Source organism: Nymphalis io, chromosome 4 (assembly GCF_905147045.1).
Source record: "Nymphalis io chromosome 4, ilAglIoxx1.1, whole genome shotgun sequence".
Lineage (NCBI taxonomy): Eukaryota > Metazoa > Arthropoda > Insecta > Lepidoptera > Nymphalidae > Nymphalis > Nymphalis io.
Genome location: NC_065891.1, coordinates 7,580,121 through 7,601,229, shown reverse-complemented (window position 1 = coordinate 7,601,229; position 21,109 = coordinate 7,580,121). Strand labels below are relative to the sequence as shown.

The following is a 21,109-nucleotide window of genomic DNA, read 5'->3' as shown; positions in this document are numbered from 1 at the left end:
ATTCTAACATACACCTTAAACAAATCCGCAAGGGTACTTTAACACTGTTCCCTTTACAAACAGACAAGCAACAATGGTTGAGTATTAAAATAAACAGTAACGTCGCCATGTGGCGCACCCTGGCGAGCAAACAGCAAACAACGGCTAATATATTCAGTGGCACCGAATGCTGCATTCAACTTATCCTTGGCTGTACCCTTCTCTGAATTTTAGCGAAACCGGACGAGCCTTTTATGAAATGTTTGCAAGTGGAATTATTTAAATTTTAGCTTACGAGTTTGATTATATGACTTTATTTAAAAAATGTAAGCGACATTTATTTTTAATAAGCAAAAGAAAACCAAAAATCTTATTAAAAATTATGTGACAAATTACTATTTTGCATCAGAAAAATATTACTTTAAAATACTACATATAGAAACATGTGCTTAATTCCGACCTTTAAATTTTACCCTCATCACGCATAAAGCATAAAATAAATAAAATCTATTTTAATAATTTTATCTTTTTGCATTCGATTCGACTTAAAACCACAGCGAGTGTTTGCACGAGCACTACATGCAAAGGTCTTCCGACACGTCAGAGGGCGCGCTAGCGAGGCGTATGAAAAACGTGAGGCCGCGCGGAATGATCTAATTGTATTCATTAGCCGGGACGACGCGCAAATATTGACTATGCCAGCACTCGCCTCGAGCACACAACCTCCCTTTGATCCCATATCTGCACGAAAAACCAAAATCTTATAAAGTTTTTTGTAATTTTTCATGGAATTCAATCAGCCACTACAACCAATTGATATTTTAATGACATAAATACAAAACTTGTTTTCTATAAAAAAATTTGCTAAATATATTTATTTTAGAACAAAAAATTCGATAATTAATGTTTTAAGAATTATAATTAAATAGAATTAATAAAATGAAGAGTTGTGCTTGCTACCTACGTTATAAATAATTGGTTTGCTGGTTATAAAACCTAATTAATGTTGTGGATTTTATATTATATATGGATTCGTAGGCACGCATTAGTATTAAATTAATTTAATTGTAATAGGAAAGTTATTATTTAAGAAAACATAGCCATCGACTCTCGTTGCTTAAATACATATTTCTTAAAACATAAAGTTATATAAAATACCTTTGTTAAGATGAATTACCATTTCGTAAGGCTCTCAGTTTCAGCATAATGAATAACTTATATAAAAATAAGTAATAAATCAATATAACTTAAATGTTATTACAATTTGATAACGTTATTTACTTCATAATATCTAGTACAAAGTTAATCAATCGGCGAAGCGGCCGAGCGATCAAACACCAAACACACCCCTCTGTTTATACTTAGCGGATGAAAAGGCAACACCGTACGCCCCGGAATAATATTAGCTACCCTCAATAATACGATCAATGTTAATAAGCTTCTGCATATTCCGAAAACCGAACTTATTGCGTACGAAATAAGAACTAATTCGAATTGCTGATAAATGAAAAGATAAGACATTTCAGAAAAGCTTAGTTTTTTTACTAACTGGTAACATGTGTTAACATTTGCTGATAATCCTGGATTAACACATCATAATAAAGAGATGAATACGTAGTTTATTTTGTCCGTCTGTCCGTCTATCGACGATATTCGATGGTGTTTAGCGAGCGACAGGTGCGTTGACGCAACTCTTGTTATTTGATAGAACCCTTGTACTCGTAGATTGTATATGCCTTACAAAATTTCACGATTTCATGATTAACTTAAACATAAAAAAGGTTATCGAAGGAAAAAAATATTTAAAAAAAAAATTACAATTGTATGCGATTACGTCAGCTACTCAGCTGATTTAATAAACACCAGTATATTAATAGCTACATATATCAACAAGTATCCGTACCTATTTCTTGCTAGTTCTTAACAGCAGAATTTACATCCGGTGCAACAGCTTTATGTAAAAATTGAAAAATTCATCATTTTGATTTTATCAATCATTTGATAGTGAAGACCTTGCTTGAATAAAGATGATTGCACTCTTGATGGTAATCATCACCTACAACCAATGACGTTGATAATGTATAAATTATTTACCGTTTCATACACCATCAACGTGTGATAACTATTGGAATGAAGATGTTATACTCTTGTACCTGTAATTATATTGAACCAGGGGCACACTTACCTACCCATCAAATTGGAACACAACAATTCAAAGTTGGTTGATTATATATAAACTATAAGGTTATACCTACTACCTACCCAAACGGGTTATGGTTTTTTTTATTTACTCATAAGCCCCAATTTCATTGATTAGAGTACAGAATCATGTTCATTGATATACAAACATTAATATATAATATTACGTAGGTATCGTAAAGTTCATAATATATTATCATTTTTCAGTAATTTACTTTGTTAAAGGTAAGACTCAGTGAAATAAAATTGTTTCGATTACTAGTAATCATTATAAGCATTATACTCAACTTTGGTGACAATTAAACAATATATTTATTAGCAAATATTTCCTCTGTTCATAACACTGTAAAACAATTATTAACACCGTTTATCATCTTGTTTAATGTGCGTCAATGAATTTTTAATGATCCGAATTGTCTAAATCACAAAAAGTCTGTCATAAACCGCCCAGCGACAGATGCGCCCCCAATGATAGTGAACACTTCATTGCCTTCTACTTGCTGACTTGTTATTTTTTTATAACTAAACACCATTTATATTAGTCAAAACTTGTTCTACTCTTAATGGCGTTGTTACATTTTTTACAAAAATAACGAGATAATTTATTTTTAATTAAAAAAAATGGTATTAAATACACTATCTTCAGATAGATTTAAACCATCAGAAGTATCTAAAGAAAACGATTTTTGTACGAATATGTGGATGAAAGTCAACGAATATCAACTATATTTTATCATTTTTTTAATCTTATATAGATTATTATATTATACTATATTAAGCTTAAGAAGTTATCAATTAATTTTTCAAAAATTAACAAATCATTATAAATAATTATGATACCTACTACAAAATGGTAACTGTGAAATTCCAGGCAAAAGGTGTACGTAAGATTTTAATGTACATAAATATAATTTCAACTTATGACGAATATTATTACAAATATGATTTTATAGAAATATAACTAATAATCAAATATAAAATGTATTTTTAATTACATTTAATTTTTATTAAAATATTATTTATAAAAATATTATTTAGGAACTTAAAATTCACTAGTGTAACATCTGCTGATCTCTATTGGTTATTTGCCGTGTCACGTGCCATGATATTTGTGATTAGAACGCATTGTCTCGGCGTTGTTCAGTCCAATCACGGTGATCATTCAAAATCGATATGAATCAATGCAATTTTAACTACCTCGTGTAGGGAAGTGCCGGTTATACTGATTGATTATTCAATTACAATCGGCAGATATTTTATCAAAAATATAATTTAATCGATAAAAATATATTATTATTAAAAAATAATCTGACTTCGGGATTGTAGTCTTCCCGAAACATGTGAATTATTCCTCGATGATAATGTAAGATGAACCGGAATACTTAATAATAATAATAATATGAACAATTACGGTTCAATTTGTAGTAAAAAATATATTTTTGATATGATATCGTTTAGAAATATATAATAAGGACCAATATTTTTTAATAGTAGTTTATTAAATTTATAAAATGAATACAAATTTAGGTAGTAATTTTTTGGTGTGACTCGTGTATTTATACGAAATATAATGCCAGATGGCTATCGCATATTTTGATGAGGTTCCCTACACAGTGAATGAACGGAGTGAGCAGTAAATGAGTCGCGAATCTCCTATGATAAATGCCACGGGGAGCAGAATAGTGACGTTAACGCTCAGACAATATCGGCACTTGTCTGCGTACCGTGCTAAATGATTCGTGAGAAAATCGTGCACTATAGCGAAATATGGTTGATATATCACTGCAAAAATATTAAAAATTAATACCACCCGTGAAAAGTTTTATACATTTTTTTCTTAACAATTATTTGATCCTAAATTGTCATTATACTCTATTATTTTTCTACTATCGAGCTTATGCTTCTAATATTATTATATAATTACTAAAATACTAATATATAATAACCAAATATAAATATTAAATAAAAAAAGTTTTCATTACTAACTTAATACTGCAAAGTGTACGTTAAATATGATTTTAATAAAATAATCAGAAACTAAAGTGCTAAATAAGTCTCGGATGGAAATGTAATTTATTATTAAGTATGTAAGAGAAAATAATAAGTGTCTATCAAATAACACAAATAATTCGACCCTCTTCTACATTGAAGCAATGGCGATTCGTTTATAATATCCATACATTTAGCTCGTATGATAGTTTTTGACATTTCGCCTATGCTTCCCCCATTAAATCGACCCAAAACCCAATGGGGAGCATGAATTTGCACTTTTATGAAAACCTTTGCTATTTTATAAATTATTAACTTTGAAAGTAAATTTAGATATACATAGAAAAATAACTTATTTCTTTAAAAAAGTTTTTTATGCTTTAGTTATTTTAAACATTCAATTTAGTATATTATTGTATATATTTTAATTTCATTTATATCAACGTCAAAAGATATAGAATATATGAGGAGTTTATATGAGGTTAAGAAATTGTATACAAATAAATGATAAAAGTTGAAATACGAATCGTGCTTTTCTGAATGCTATTTTTAATGTCTGTCACCATTGAGACATGCGTGGGAACTAGAAATATATATTTTTAGACCCTTATTTTGTTATCCTGTGAACAACAATTACGATTCCCCAGACAGTGCACAAGTAAGTATTCCCTACATACCGCGAACATTTCTCACATTCAAATTGTACTTTCATTTTACGGGGGCGCTGCGCATGCACTTGATCCCATAGTCTCTGGGGAAAAAACAACAAGTCGCGAGCTTAAATGAAAAATAATTGTCTGGGAGCACGAACGTCAACAGTCAACATAAAACTTAAATAAGAAGGAATACATATATAAATATCTGCTGGTTATAAAATACGAAACTAATATGAATTTTTCATTCCATTTTACGAAAGAAAGCAAATTTATACAACAAAAAATATTTCATCTAATGCCCGGTTTCTGAAGTTACCGATTAACCAACTAACCGTGCCAAAAGTATAATTTTAATTCGTCATTAATATATAGTATGGTTTTACTATATTTGAATTACTTTCTTAATTATCATTAAGGAGCTGTATGAATCTCGTCTATTTATCACTAACAATTATTTTAAAAAACTTCTAATTCATTGTTATTATATATGCGAATGGTATTCAAATTATTATTTTTATTATAATATTCTTATCAATGCGATATCTAACTTAAGGTTTTTATTCGTAAATTAGCATAAAGATTTACGCCACGGCTTAAGTTTCACGGTACTAATATATTAGAAATGAACACTAATGCATACATTCATTATTCTAATAATGTTTTGTCCATAAATAATCTTAATTTTAATTTTTTACGGTTAATTTATGGTTTTATCATTTGTATTCAAGTTTAGTTTAGTTTTAACTGATGTTCAGTTAAGTTAACCTAAGATTAAACGAAAACTATATTTCACACTTTTAAAAATTATTGAACTGCTAACAAATTGCTAAACCGTCAATAAATGTACCTCAGAAACCCGGCTTTACTGTACTGCCGCAATAATAAGCTAATTTAACTTCGACAAATTGGAATTTTAGAATTTAGACATTGTACACAAACTAAACAGATTCCTTAATATTTATGCAATAATAGTTTACTTGAGTAAATAAATAAATCTTCTTTTAACTTAGATACAATTTTCAAATAATAGTTCCTGCCTATAGTTTACCAATTAATTTCAATTAATTATAGATGTGTTCAAAAAAAAGGTTTTCTATATTTTTACCCCGAAATAAGAGCGTTTTATTTCGTTTCACTAGTGGTAGAGCTCGTCTGGGTAGGTACCACCCACTCATCAGATATTCTACCGCAAAACAGCAGCACTTGGTATTGTTGTGTTCCGGTTTGAAGGGTGAGTGAGCCAGTTTAATAACAGGCACACGGGACATAAGTTAAAATCTTAGTTCTCAAGGTTAGTGGTGCATTGACGATATAAGCGATGGTTAACATTTCTTACAATGCCAATATCTATGGACGTTGGTTTCCACTTACCATCAAGAGGCCCATATGCTCATCCGCCTTCCTATTCTATAAAACTATTTCTTTTTATTAATAATAATCAAAGCACAAGTTCCACAGCAGAATATTGTTTATTGCATTTAAAATTATTGTTGTATTAATATAGGCTTAATATGACTGCAAATATAGTAGACACTTTTGATGTCACGACAATCTCTACTTGCGCTACATTTTAATCACTTTAAGTGCTAACGACGATTTGTATCCCTTCCTTAACGTGAATATTGAGAAATAATGAAGATGTATGCAAAAATATTGTTATTGTGTATTCAGAGCGATTTACAACTAAAAAATATGAATACTTATGTTGCTTCGGAAACAATTGAGTAATTTACCAAAGCAACATTAGTATGAATTATATATATTATTACATACTTTTTTCACACACCTTAATTTAAAATATACGTTTTTTCAGAGGAACGAAAAAAAGTTATGCGGTAGAAAATAAACCCAATAATTAATTAAAATAACTTAGAAATCTAATTAATCTTTATTTAAAGTTGATAATTATACGAGTATACCTTCTTAGTGTGTTTTTATTTAATCTTAAACCAATAGATATCTTATAATATATATAAAAAATAAAAAAACGGAAAAATGTCAAGTTGTGTTCGAATTATTTTAAACTACATGTTACACGCATTAAGTTTTGTGTGAAATGATGTTAATCAATTAACAGGAATAATCAGATCTACTACATCCCGTGGGAGATACAGGTCACGGTGCGCGAACTAATCGCGCGCGCGATCACTACTTCCCACGATGCCAGGGATCAGATACACTTATTGCTATTTTCTACCATATCAAATGTCACGCCCTTCATTTCGATTAGTTGCACTAAGCATGCGTTGACATTTTTATTTATTCGATAACTTGTTATGCTGGAAGATTTGCTAGTACTAATATTATAAATTATATTAGAGGACCTTACTCTTAAGGACAAACTTAAGAAAAATAAAATCGTATAAAAATAATCTGAAAAGGATATATAGATCATTTGTTTTAAAGATTTGTAGAAATAGATTACTGAAGATAATGCAACAATAAGTTATATAAGTTAAGTCAAATCTATACAATAAATTTCTTTAACGCAGTTGAATACAAAAATCATATATTTATTTAATTAAAAAGAAAATAATTAGAAAACTCAGTACAACTTTACTACGAGATTAGCGTATATATATTTTTGGAATCTATTGATAACGATTACCTTAACATTCATTAGTACATTGGCGGAGTTCGACAATTAGAATGTAACTGTTCCGCATTACTTAATGCTTTAATATCTGTAAAAACGTGTATTTGTTAACTCTAGAACTTTTACGTTTTGTGACTTGTATTTAAAAATTACGTTGATGATCCCTTCTGGCGACTAACCCGGGCCTGAAGTCGACTTTAAGTGATTACTTACTGCGTGAACCGCAATCAACGCGATTAACTGGGGCGGTAGTTTCATTAGGGTAAGTTTCAAATTGAAATCAAGAGATTTAATTCAGTGAGTATCCTAAATATAATCTAATTATGTATTACATTTCATTATTTATAACCAAACATTACAATCAATCAAATATACTATTAAATAGCATTAAAATGTAGACTATGGTAGTTATTACCATTAAAAATATTCAAATTTTTAATTTTGGTTTAAAATATTTTGCAAACTTAAATAAATCATAAAATAAACATAACTATGTATTTTTTGTAAGAATGAAGTATATTTATTCTATTAATTACATTGGTTTTCGTTATCATAACAGATTTTAATAGATTGAAATACTATTCATTGTTAAATAAAATCAATTTAAATTGTTTATCAATGACGACTGCACGTGAAACCAATAAGCGTCAGTTGTCAGAATTTACTCTAGTTCTAAAAATATAACGTTCAAAGCTGTTTCAATAAATAAATAAGAACAATATTAAAACTAAAATACTTTTTTCAAGTAAGCACTTACGAGCGCTTTAATAGTTATTTTAAATGGTTAAATTAAATTAAATTTAAATTTAAAGAATATAGATTCTACCGAAAACAACCGACAAAAAGATTAGTAGTTACGCGTTAATTTAATACAATGGTATTTATCTTTAATTTATCCAGACTATTTATTAAGAATATCAACAAATCGTATAGGTCGTCGACGCCACGCTTTCTTTACATCTTTAGAATCTTTTGTCGAATAATAAGTCTTACCTATCAATATTTTTTATCATGTAATTTAAATTTATTAATTGTCAAAGTAAAAGTATTAGTGGATTTTATTATACTTAGAAGCGAATTCCTTGCTCATGGAAGGAATGAATGGATAATTGACTTATTGGATGAAACTAGCCAAATTAAATATTATAACCATTTAATATTTTTTATTTTTGAATTACTTTATTTCAATGACGTAATAACATTTTTGCGTACATATCTACGTACTAACGTAACAGAATTATTTCTGCTCATTACGTAGAACAAACATATTATAAAATGAAGAAATAATAACATAACAATTCCGAGCACTGCAATTCAAACAAACAATAACCATAATGATTTTATACCCTTGTCTATATGGCAAGTGGCAAGTCTAATCACGTGGCAAGCACGCGTGCGTGCCACGTGCCCATACGACTAGCCACCTGCGCGGGAGTGGATAGGGAGACAGTGATATTAATTGCTTACCACTTGAATTAGAATAATTTAAATGTATTTATTTTATTTACATACACTTTTGTAAATGAAGCCAAAGAAAAATGTGTATTTCCCTTCTTAAAAACATACATTTAACACTAAGATTGAGTTATAAGTTGTGACTTGTAAGTAAATATTGGGATATTTTATTACTACTATAATTGAAATGTATTAAAACTTATACATATTATATAAATAAACAGAACAATAAATATAATATATATATTAATATTTATTTTTTTTCACTTATATTATACACCATTAAATAATGAAACTTTTAATAATTTTTTGTGTTTGCATTATTTTTTATAAAAGATTTAGTGCGGTGACAATTTTTATCAAACCAGAGAGTAAATCCCATTCTTTATAATAATAATAACTAAAGATTATTCTGCTGTGCGCTTTTTTACCCGACTCGTAGAAGCTCGGTCGTAAATATGACACAACTTATAACCTTGCTCAGTTAGTAGCCTTCTAATCTATTTATTAATGAGAGGAGACAACCGATTTTTTTTTAATCTGATAGGTAGATCCTAAGATTAGTGCTCTCAAACATACAAACAAAATCTGCTTTATATTAGTATATATATAATATTTCTTAAACACTATTCATTAGATGATTAATTTACATACAAAGTTTTACTGAGATAAATGAAAATGTTTGTGTCTGATTGTCAAAATATTTTTTCAATGTCCAAAGTTTACGCATGGCGGTACACGTTGTATATAAGAAATAGTTAAAATGAAAAATAAATAATACTAAAATATTAAAGACCTACTACAATAAATAATTAAGTTCGCATTTTATAATCACATAATAATGTATTTATTACATTTCTATTCGGAGACCCTTACTCAATCGCCAGAAATTCTATTCCCAAGCGGCAAGCACAAGATCTAAGACCTGGATTGACATTTTGCGGACGTTCCCGAAGGCAGTCGTGTCAATCTTTATTGCATTTCAGCTCGGCACACGTCATATTTTAGTGACCACACCGATGTGAAATAACAATGAGACCACATCCTCATAAATATCTCATATTATGGAAATAAAAACAACGCTAGAAATTGCAATATTAAAATTTCAAATAAGCATAAAAGTAAATCTTTATTACTTTTTGAACTTTAATTTTCATTGGGTTCCATATTGAATAATAAATCATAATGGGAATGTTAGAGATGTCAATTTTGTCGGGCACGTATTTAGTATTACTAGGTATGTAAGTGTAGTAGTTGCATAGCGTACAATATGATATTCTCTATCGGTTTAGTAATTTAGATTCACATGTAAATTCCGAATATTCCCAATCTAATCTCTCTCGCCGTTCGTGGATAACAATAAAACCAAAATCGTCCGCAATTATATAGAATTTATCGACTCGGACGGCAGCACCGCTTGATGGATTAAATTGCTCTAGCCCTATGACAATGTGAGTACGGAAAAATACGTCCCGTATTATGAAGCAGCTGGTCATTTTTCAAGCAATTCCTTTTGCTCTGGTAGCAGGTGGCCATTCTTTTATCGTTGCCGGCCGGTTACGGTAAATTGTGCGTTTGCTTAGCGCTTCGGGTAAGCTATGTTTGCGAACCGCCTCGGATGAATTTGAGCAAGATTCGTGTTGAATTAGGACGTCTCGTAATATTTACCTTTTCGTAATGTTAACATTTACTGCCACTCCCTCGTGTATTGGTTGACCAATGGAAATTGTTTGACGAAAAATGATTTCAGTGAAGCAATAATTTTATTAATGTTAAAATTTAAAGCTAGGCTACAGGCTTCACTGAAGGTTATTTAAATATAAACTCAAATCAGTTACTAAATCTCCTTTATTAAATATACTTTTGCTTTAAATGGCTTTGCATTAATAGAATATATTATGGATCTCTTGTAGGTAATGCAAATCTACAATCAGAAAACGTATCTACTCATATATCAAAATAATTTAATTACCTGCAGTACATTTGTTTGCACTCTACAATGAATACTGTATTTACCGCGGGTCGCGTACACCCAATTTTAATTGTAATATGTGAATTCGCATTTTCCAGGCGAGTTTTAATTATCGGGAGTCGCGCGCGGCTGAGTTACGCGACCGCCCACGATATTTATGGCGGCTGTCTGCCATTCCAATACACTTTTTAACGTAATGAGCGTTGCTATGGGGGTTGCGCTGATACATAGCTTTACGATTGTTTTTCCATTATGTATTATATACCGGCGACGCTTCATGAATCTTTAAGATTAGTTAGTTTTATTTATTCGATGATAACATAATATTTTTAAAAAGTTTCAATATATGTATTCATACTTATATATCCAGTACGAATCAAAATATGTTGTAATGTCTAGGGCGTTGTCATGTAGAATATGAGATTAGTATAGAGTCACCAGCGGGTCGCTTGCGGCAGAACGTGATCAGTTCTCGCGCCACTCACCCGATTCCGTAACATTAAATATTCAGTAAGAGCAACAAGGAGCACGCGTCGCAGACCCGGCGTACATAAAAATGAGCGCCTATTATGAAATTAACAGTAGCTAACCGCGAATGTCTGCTACGTTTTTTTGGCAAGGCGCCGTCAGCTACAGCCGAATTACCGGACACTAATTGGACTGTGGAAATGCAGTGACGGACGAAGCGGAAAAAAGGTTCTATTTTTTTTTGCCCAGCGGGAGGCTCGAATATTTTGATTACTTTATTCCATTAAATCGATAGACACGAAGGCTATGCGGTTAATTAGACGATTTTAAGGTTTTAGTCAATTGTAAACAGCAAACATGACATATCGTCTCGTAGTGAATATTACATATTGTTTAAATATTGTTATATTTTTAAATAACAAATTATTTTTATTTTGACTAAATACTAAATATCAGTGACATTATAATTAATAAAACTTACCTGTACTCTAGCTTCCGTTAAGTCTATTTTCATTGCTATTTCCTCTCGGGTGTAAATGTCGGGGTAGTGTGTCTCTTGGAAGGCTCTTTCTAATTCCTTAAGCTGTGCTGACGTAAATGTAGTCCGGATTCTTCGCTGCTTCCGTTTCTCTGTCAAGGAACCTTCATGTCCCCCGTATACTTTGTAAGGGAGACCAGCTGTAACACAAAAATGTATTTTATTCGTGCTATTTAATGTTTGTGTTTTACAATATTAATAATCACAGATACGTTAATCCTTTAATAAGTAGACACCAAGAATATACTCAAATATCGGTATCAGTGCAATATTAAATTAAAAATTTAACAAAGCTATTTTGATGAAAAGACATAATATTTTTTACAGTTTTCTACAAAATTCGTAGTACTGAATGAAAGAGAAGGTTCGTTCGCGTTTAGAAGCGGCCATTTTTGTCTCCCCTCCGACTGCACCCTCGTAGGTACAACTTATTGTACCTACACCTTTATGTATATATTTCATGTTTATAAATTATATTAATTATTTTTGAGTTACTGTTATCATTATATTATAGAAGTTATATTACAAATTCTAATACTTTGATATACTTATTATATTTTATATTTTTTACCTTATATTGACTAAATATAAAGAAGAAATTACAATGACAATTAGACAGATATTGCCCTATCAGCAAAATTTTCTAATAAGCAAATATTAGAAACACCAATATATATTAACATATTCATTTTTACGGCTGTAATTCGATAATTCGTAATTCATAATGTTTTTTTTTAATATATAAAACTGAAAAAAAAATTGTGTATACCTGTAGTTATAGTTATCTTTATTACCTATTAGTTCGACTTTTTTTAATTCATACAATTATAATGTTTTCTTGTTTGGTAACGTTTCCGTTGTAGGTTGCTTAGTTTCAAAAAATATATAAATAGTTATAATACTTGACATACTTGTATTGTAAATATAATAGATTAAGAAGATTATTTTACCAAATTCGTATTTTTTATTCAGTTAAATAATTCGCTTATAGAAATACAGAAGCAATATAAGACGTTTCTCCTAAATAGTAATGGGTGGGAAAACCGTAGCGGTGGCATGTCGCGTGGCATAGGTATCGATCGTAGCCGACGCTACGCCTTGGCTACGTAAGGAAAACTGCACTCTTTTGTTACTAAGAGCTACGAGCTACGCGCTACAATTCCGTAGTCTTGTTGGCGTTCGCAGATTAAAATTCCGTTGAAAACTGTGTTCTACATTTTGCTGTATTTGTACTGCAGTTGCTTTAATCATGGCTTTAACTCACAATCTAAGTAATATAATTCTGTATTTGAATAAACATAAAAATATCAACTTGCATTTTTTTAGTTTATTTATGCAATTTTTGGTTCATTTCAAGTTATTCAATAAACATTTTTTAACTGACAATATAATTAATTCCTGCGAAACAGTTACCATAGACATTAGTACGGACGTGCGGGATAGAAACCGCAAACCGCACGCGCAGCGACAATTACCCCAAATGAACCGGAATTAATCGAGACTCGCTTCTTGGCCGAGCTGCGGTCTCATTTGCATTATTAATAGAGGGTGCGGATAGCGGGGAGGACGGGAATTCGTGTCACTGCCCGCGCACCGCCTCTCCGCAATTTGTGAAACCTAATGAAGAGGATCCCGCCAAGATGTTTCTGTTCTTATGATGTTTAATTTGAGTTTGCAGTTCTAGGGTCAGGCAGGCGGCCCGATCATTATTATTGCGGATTTGATTGCTTTATAGACAGACCTGGAAGTCACTGTAACTAAATGGATTCTAAATATAAGTGTGATATCATTTACATCTCGGATAACGTAACGTTCAAACCTAATCATTCAATAACTTTTATTTAAAATATTCAATATAATTAAGAAATTATATCTGAGATATTTTTTAATTGTGAGCTACTTTTCGAAAATTACGGCCTATCCTGGCTTAACACACTGAATACTATTTACTATAACTACCTCTTTAATCCAGTAGCCAGCCTACAAGACTCCAAACTCTATACTCCAATAAGAAGTTAATGGAATTTTCCAGTTAAGGAATTCTCAAACTCAGCCAGGAGACAAAAAATTGTTACATCTCTTTGCCCGAAAAAAAACATAGAGCTGTTAATCCTACATCTCTTCGATCAAATTGTATTGGTAGACAGAATAATTAACAAATAATTGACAGAAATAAATATAAAAAAGTAATTGTAATAATATTCCCTGTGTTTGGCTGATCATTAAGATAGGCCGCCTTAGCGGAAATTTATTCTCGATGATATTGAAAATAAAGTGTTATAAATGACTTTGTATTTTTTCTCCATGAATTAAATTATAGATAACAAATAACAATTATTGTCAACATAGAAACAATTGTCAATATATGAATGAGTCATTATGGGTTAATTTAAAAAGTTTACGTAATTGTCAATTTACTAAAAAAATATTTGATAAGTTTTATTTTATTAATACCGTTATATAATTGAATAAAAAAATAATTATTTTAATATAAATTAGTTTTTAATAAAATAGCAATAAAACTAAGAATCATAATCTTCAACCTATGTATCATGAATTCGTTACATGGAGAACACGTGGTGCTAATTAATCGTCAGACGCCGATTAATTCACAGGTGATATGATCCATGAACCCCCTTCGCCCCTCCCAGACTTATTCCCAACCGGAGATCCTTCGCTAATTACTGAACGGAGCGACTTCAGGGGCTCTGAGGATATACTGCGCATTTACACTTTGGATGTGTATTATTATTTAAAATTTACAAACACATAAAAAATTAAATTAATTAAACTATATATGTACATCATTATATTTTAAGAAAATTGTAAGACATTACAAATACGTATTAAAACATAACTATTTTCTTCTCGTGTGTTTTGTCTAATTAAAATATAAGCTGAACTATTGGTATCTGATTACGAAGATACAATTCATACTTATGATATCTGGAAATATATTATAGCATTTTTCCTCTTTAGGAAATCGTAGTAAATTGTTTCGCCATCCACACGGCCGTGGTTCATTTTTCTCGCGTCACGCGCAAAGTTCGCCGACATTCATAATGCAGGCGATGTCGGCACGTCAACACGGCATATTGCGGAAGGGTTAGCAGATTAATGGTAAGCTGGATCAGGCCGACACTGCTTTTCGGAGAAAAAATGAAAGACACTTGTCGGCAGACTGTCGTTTTCTTATTTTTTTTACTTAGTTAATTTAAACGCGTGTCTTTAAAAGTTATAACTAATTTGAGTATCTTTTTCAAATACTTGACATATTAGTCAAAAAACACAAGTTTCACAACATTATAACATGTTTTATTTCAATATTTCATCAACATTAACCAAAATACGAAATGATCGATTTCAATAAACAGTATTGATGTTAAAATTGCCTTAAAATAAAAAAAAATCTAAGAAATCTTAGTTATAATTCAATTTGTAGCATCATAAAAATACAAAATATAAAAGTCAAGAGTAATGCAGAACACCAATACAATTTATATTTGCGAATAAACATGTAGGTAAATTTCGATAATAGCAGTAGTAAAACGGGTTCCCCGAAACAGAAGTGAACTTGTACTCGTGATGACACGAAAAAGGGAGTAAAAATACTATTTTTTATTAATTCACTTATTCGTGAGGAGTACTGTGCTAATAACTAGAAATGTCTTATTATAACAATTTTGTATAGCCAATAATATTGCCAGTATGCCAGTATGGTCGTTTTGTGAGCCAGTACGTTTTTTTTAACTAACAAAAACGTATAAAATATTTTTAGATGATGATGTAATATGGGCAAAATGAAAACTTATCCTCAAGTAAAGTGTGTTACAGTAACATTGTAGAAGTTACGAGCCTGGCTCGCGACGCAACTCAACTGTGAGATATTGCCTTTTTTATGACCCACTCTACTATACTTACTGGGACAGAATAGATCACATGATGCGATAAAATATTGCCCTCTGTGCCACCAAATCGAATTAACCCGTCCACTTGCATGCAAAGGCGCGCCGACGCGAGAATAGAAATTGCGATATTGGTTTAGGATACCCAACTATACGATACCCAACTATACGAATTTTCCCTCTCCGTTACAAATCAAATCGAATAAACATCCGTCGATATAGTTCGAACGTAGTGAAAGTTTTGGTGACATCGTTTTTTTTTTTTAAATATGTCTTGATATGTTATTCTAAAATAGAGCTATATTTTATTTACGGACTTATATTGAAAACAAATTAGAGTAGTTAGGAAGCCTACATATGCTTCGTCAAATATGCAGAATAATTTAATGTTACTCAACATAAAATATACATTTATAGACAATAGTTGACTAGACGGTTTTTATAGTAGTTGGTTAAGGTAGTGCTACATACCTAAATATATTAAGAAAATAGGTATTCTTAAAGCAAAAGCATACAACATAACCATATAATTCCTGTAATTGTTCAACAATTAATATACAAACTTGTAATTAATTTGTACGTGATTAACGGGTATAAGGCGGGCTTACTGAAGATTACGTGATGAGAATTATTGTTGTACGGGTGCTAACGGGGGTGAGACAAAGTTCTCAAAAGGGGGTCGGTCCGTAGGCTAAGATCCAAGGCACAAGCAAGACTGGCTCGAACTGCTGTCCTCCCTCTAAGATTCTCGCGGACGCCGCCGCCAATTAGGGACGCAATCGCTCACGCGGCTGGAACTTGGCCCCCACACCACCCGGTCCGCCCAAGGCACTCTTTGTTTCATGACGTCGTCTTATTTCCCCCATCATTCCACCACTTGTTACCAAATGAAAACGATTTTACTTTGGTGTTACTACGAAATAAGTGTAATCATATTTATAAAATATAGGTATTGAAAACCATAGTGAATTTGCTAGTTCTCTCTAATCTTAGAAACGTTTACAATTATATAAATTCATTTTTATAGACAGATCTTTACCTCTTGAATTAATTAAATTACGTCAAATTATGTATTTAGCTCTTAAATTTTATAATTAGAGCTAAACTCATTTTAATATTATATTTCATTTTTAGTCTGTGCAGAGCCGTTTGGGTGAGTACTAGTAACTTACCTGTAATTTTAGCGCCAAACATGAATACTTATGCCTACATTGTACAGCCTATTCGAATAGTAGAAAGAGTAAAGATAAATAAATAACTTCGATACTGTCGACCACGGATGTCATGTATTGACGTGGTCGATATCTAAAATAATATATGGTATTCATTATGAATTTGCTCAAAAATGGTGTTATGAAAGTTGTTATCGGAACTTTGGAAGTAAAATTAAATTGGACACAAATAGACAAGTCGAATAGTGGTATGTTATAAATAAAGATATATTAATCAAGAACTGTTTGAGTTTAACAAATCGCATAGCATATCTTTGGCTTATTTATCTTTGTTCATTCTGCTATTAGACTAGCCTATAGTTTGGATTATGGGTGAGTTAGTTGTGTAAAGGATGCAACATCTTAGATTACACCGTGAGGTGTCTTATGCGCTCATTTGCTTTTAAAGTATAATAGTTAAAATAAATACATATAACTTATTAAGCCATTATTAAAAAGGATGATGACAGTTAAGCGAATGTGATACGCCTGCTCGAAAATACGTTCAAAAATTAAAAATGTGTATTAATTAAAAAGTTTTAAAATCTTACATCGAAAAAAAGGTTATATCTTTTTAATTTATGAGATTTAAAATATTATACAGATTTTAGTATTTAAGATCTCCCAACGTGAATTTTATATTAAACGTATTTTTATTAATTTATTAAATTACACCAACAACAAATCGCAATATTTTTGCATCTACTGAGCTGATGACTTAACAACCGTAATGTTGACGACTAAATATTTGATTCTATTTATTTTATTCGGGTCTTATGTATTCAACTAGAATCTGATCATAATCGTATGTTATATTCTAAATAATTCTCGTTTTTTTTTTCGAATTTTTAAATATTAAATATTTACAATTAATTGCGTTTTTATTGTTTTTATGTATGTACACATAATTAAATTTTAAGGACATATCATGATTTTATTTGCATATATTTGCAAATATTTATCCAGATTATATACATTATAACTTAAATAAATATATCGAATATCATAAATTGTCGTTTTTTGATTTATTTTTTATACTTTTAAGACAAATCATATATGTGTGAAAAAAAGTGTTGTACAAAACATATTTGTTTATATTATTACAACACAAGGTATATAAAAAAAAACTACAAAATTATATTTATATGAAATTACAACTTTGATTTTTACTACTCAAGCCATAAATTAACTAGCATAACCGTTATACAAAAACAGATAAGAAAATTGTCCGCCTATTGATGCCTTGAAGAGAAGTGTAAATTCAATTCTGTCGTGCACGAAAACCTTCGAATAAATAAATAAAAAATATTTATATAAAAAAATAATAAATATTTATATTTATTTAGTTCCCGCAGTACTGGTCTACATGGTATTTATGTTTTTAAGCCGAACGGAGTAAATAGTCTTTGTTTTTGCCGTCAGCTCTGGTTGCTGCCGAACATATGCAATAATCTATCCTGGATTACTTTATTGCCACGCTTAATGTAATATTTTATACGTAGTTGAGTCTGCCAGATAGGGTCATATATTTATAGTCTTAGGAATTATATATTTATAACTACCTTATATTCGTTGATTTTCATACAGATCATATAAATTTCATTCTACATTTATATTTGACTATGTCAGTGTTTGGGTAAAGACTAGGTGATTACCGAGATTCTTACCGGTTTTTCTCGTTTGAATATAAAATATTACGAACTATGATAACTTAACATTCGACTTAGTGCTGTAACATAACGTTTCAAAAGTGGTTACTTGAATACAAAATATTTTGATTTTGCAATATGTATTAACAAATAATTATCAAATAAATACCAATGTGTAAGTAACGATAAGAAAGCATTCCAATTATGAAATCGTGAGGCAAGATATTCTTAAGCACAGCTAGATGTTTGATAAAAATTTTAATGGGATATCCTGTGTGATTGTTGTATCAAGCAGCCAAAGAATCGGGTGCTTCTCGTTTTGAAACTACAAGGGAACGAAGCCGTTCTACAGCGTCGGTGGATACGGTAAAAAAAATTAAAATATGATCGAAATATTGAGATAATATATATGTTTTTTTAACTTTTTTGTAATTTTTAGGGTGTCGAAATAATCTTTAAGAAGATATTTTTTTTTTTTTTTATGGAATAGGAAGGTGGACGAGCATATGGGCCACCTGATGGTAAGTGGTCACCAAACGCCCTTAGACATTGGCATTGTAAGAAATGTCAACCATCGCTTATAGCCAATGCGCCACCAACCTTGGGAACTAAGATTTTATGTCCCTTGTGCCTGTAATTACACTGGCTCACTCACCCTTCAAACCGGAACACAACAATATCAAGTATTGCTGTTTTGCGGTAGAATACCTGATGAGTGGGTGGTACCTACCCAGACGAGCTTGCACAAAGCCCTACCACCAGTAAATTATATAGGTTAGTATTATATAGGTATATTATAGAATAGAAACATTAAATTCTAATTTGAAATGTATGCAATAATGCATTTTCGTCGTACCCATTTAGTGAATACCGAATTGACGACATCTATTGCGTATTTAATTAGTATTTAAAGAGTTCTATTATAACTAGAATTAAAATTCATAGCCTAGCCTCCTTACTTACTTTAAAAGAACTTCTGCATACCCATTATAGAAAATATATAAAAATCATATAAAGTATGACTACATTTCTACTACATTGTTCCATGCCTTTAACTTTTACAAAATACATATACCTATATATAAGAAAAAAACAACTTATACGCTCTACGTGCGCCGTAAAGGTTGTCTGTTTAGCCAATAAAATGACTTCTACAGCACGTAACATGGAAATTATTTAGACAAAATCACTAAATGCATTACAAAAAATCCATTTCTTATGTTATAATTTTTTTAATTCTTTTGAAGACCATCCGACGGAAAAGTGCTAATAAAAAAATAATGTTAATGTTACTTACGTTGTAAATTCATGGCCGGCGGAAATATGTGGTGATTTCTCATAGCAGCATCCTGAGGGCGAGCACACTGTGGCGGTGGCGGTTGGTAACGCATGCCTTGGTAACGGTAGGCAGCTTGTGACATCTGTCCACATGATGCCAATTCTCCCCATGACAGCTCTCCACCACCGGAGCCCAGGCAACCGCTGTCGAACCCACCACCGGCACCGCTCAGATACCCGTACTCCATAGCTGCACCTATTTTTTTAACGCACTTTCTAACATCGGCTCCGAAACCTAAGAAACGAAAAATTTTCAGCTCCCGCCAAAAGTGACGCGCCGCGCGGGGCGCGTTCTTTACGTGTTGGAGGTCGCGAGAGCTCACAACCACATAATTGGATGAGCCGTGAGTATATCGAATTATGCCGATTACAGATGGTATCGGATCACAAGGATAGTTTTTACCGACACGGAGGACCGCGCGCTCGCCCCACTTGAAATCGAATGATAAGCCTAATTCAATAAGGGCGAGCCTCGAGGAGGGGGCGGGGCCGCACCCCCAGGAGGGCCAATGGGCGAGCCCGGCGGTCGGGTACACCGCCCCATTGGTCCCCGCACCCTCGTCCCCTCCGCGCCACGCTCGAGGGTGCATGTCACGACACTTGTCTACTTTTCTTTTCGCCGACAGTTTCTTTGTCATTGAGGAAAATAAAAAAGTTGTAATTAACGGTCCAGGTAGGTACTAATGAATGGCCGTTGGTATATTTAATCGGGAACCCTATTGCGCTCCAACTTTGTCGTAAGCGTTATACCTACAAGTAAATAACATTATGGATATATTCTAAAAGTTTAGATGGATCTGCTATAAGGAAAAGGTTTCGTATCGCAAGTGATTGATCGTTGTCTTAGGGTGGCCGTTGTAAGCTATTTGCGAAACGCTTTTCAGCTGCGGACGGCGGACGAGTTACCTAATTGATATGGAAATTTTGATAACTATTAATTATAAAATTAAGAAAATATTCACCTTTTAAAGAATATTACTTTGTGTTGCATGTTTGTTGTTCTTATTTATGTAGTACCTACCTACTACTTACCTAAATAACAATAGTACTACTTACCTTTAACTTATTTTAAGAATAAATTATTACAGCTATTAGGAAAGTAACAAACGATAACAGAAAAATCTTGTGTAATTTTAAAATATTTTTTTAAATAT

General features: G+C 31.5%; 1 protein-coding gene across 1 annotated transcript in view; it reads right to left on the bottom strand.

Moving 5' to 3' along the window:
* Window positions 1-20,143, bottom strand: part of LOC126768213 (paired mesoderm homeobox protein 2B-like) — a 32,662-nt gene extending 12,519 nt beyond the window's left edge. The window contains exons 1-2 of the mRNA XM_050486183.1: window positions 19,915-20,143; window positions 11,796-11,992 (exon numbers count right to left, since the gene is read on the bottom strand). Coding sequence (XP_050342140.1) covers window positions 11,796-11,992; window positions 19,915-20,143 — 426 coding nt within the window. The remainder of the gene's footprint in view (window positions 1-11,795; window positions 11,993-19,914) is intronic.
* Between the last annotated feature and the right edge of the window lie 966 nt (window positions 20,144-21,109).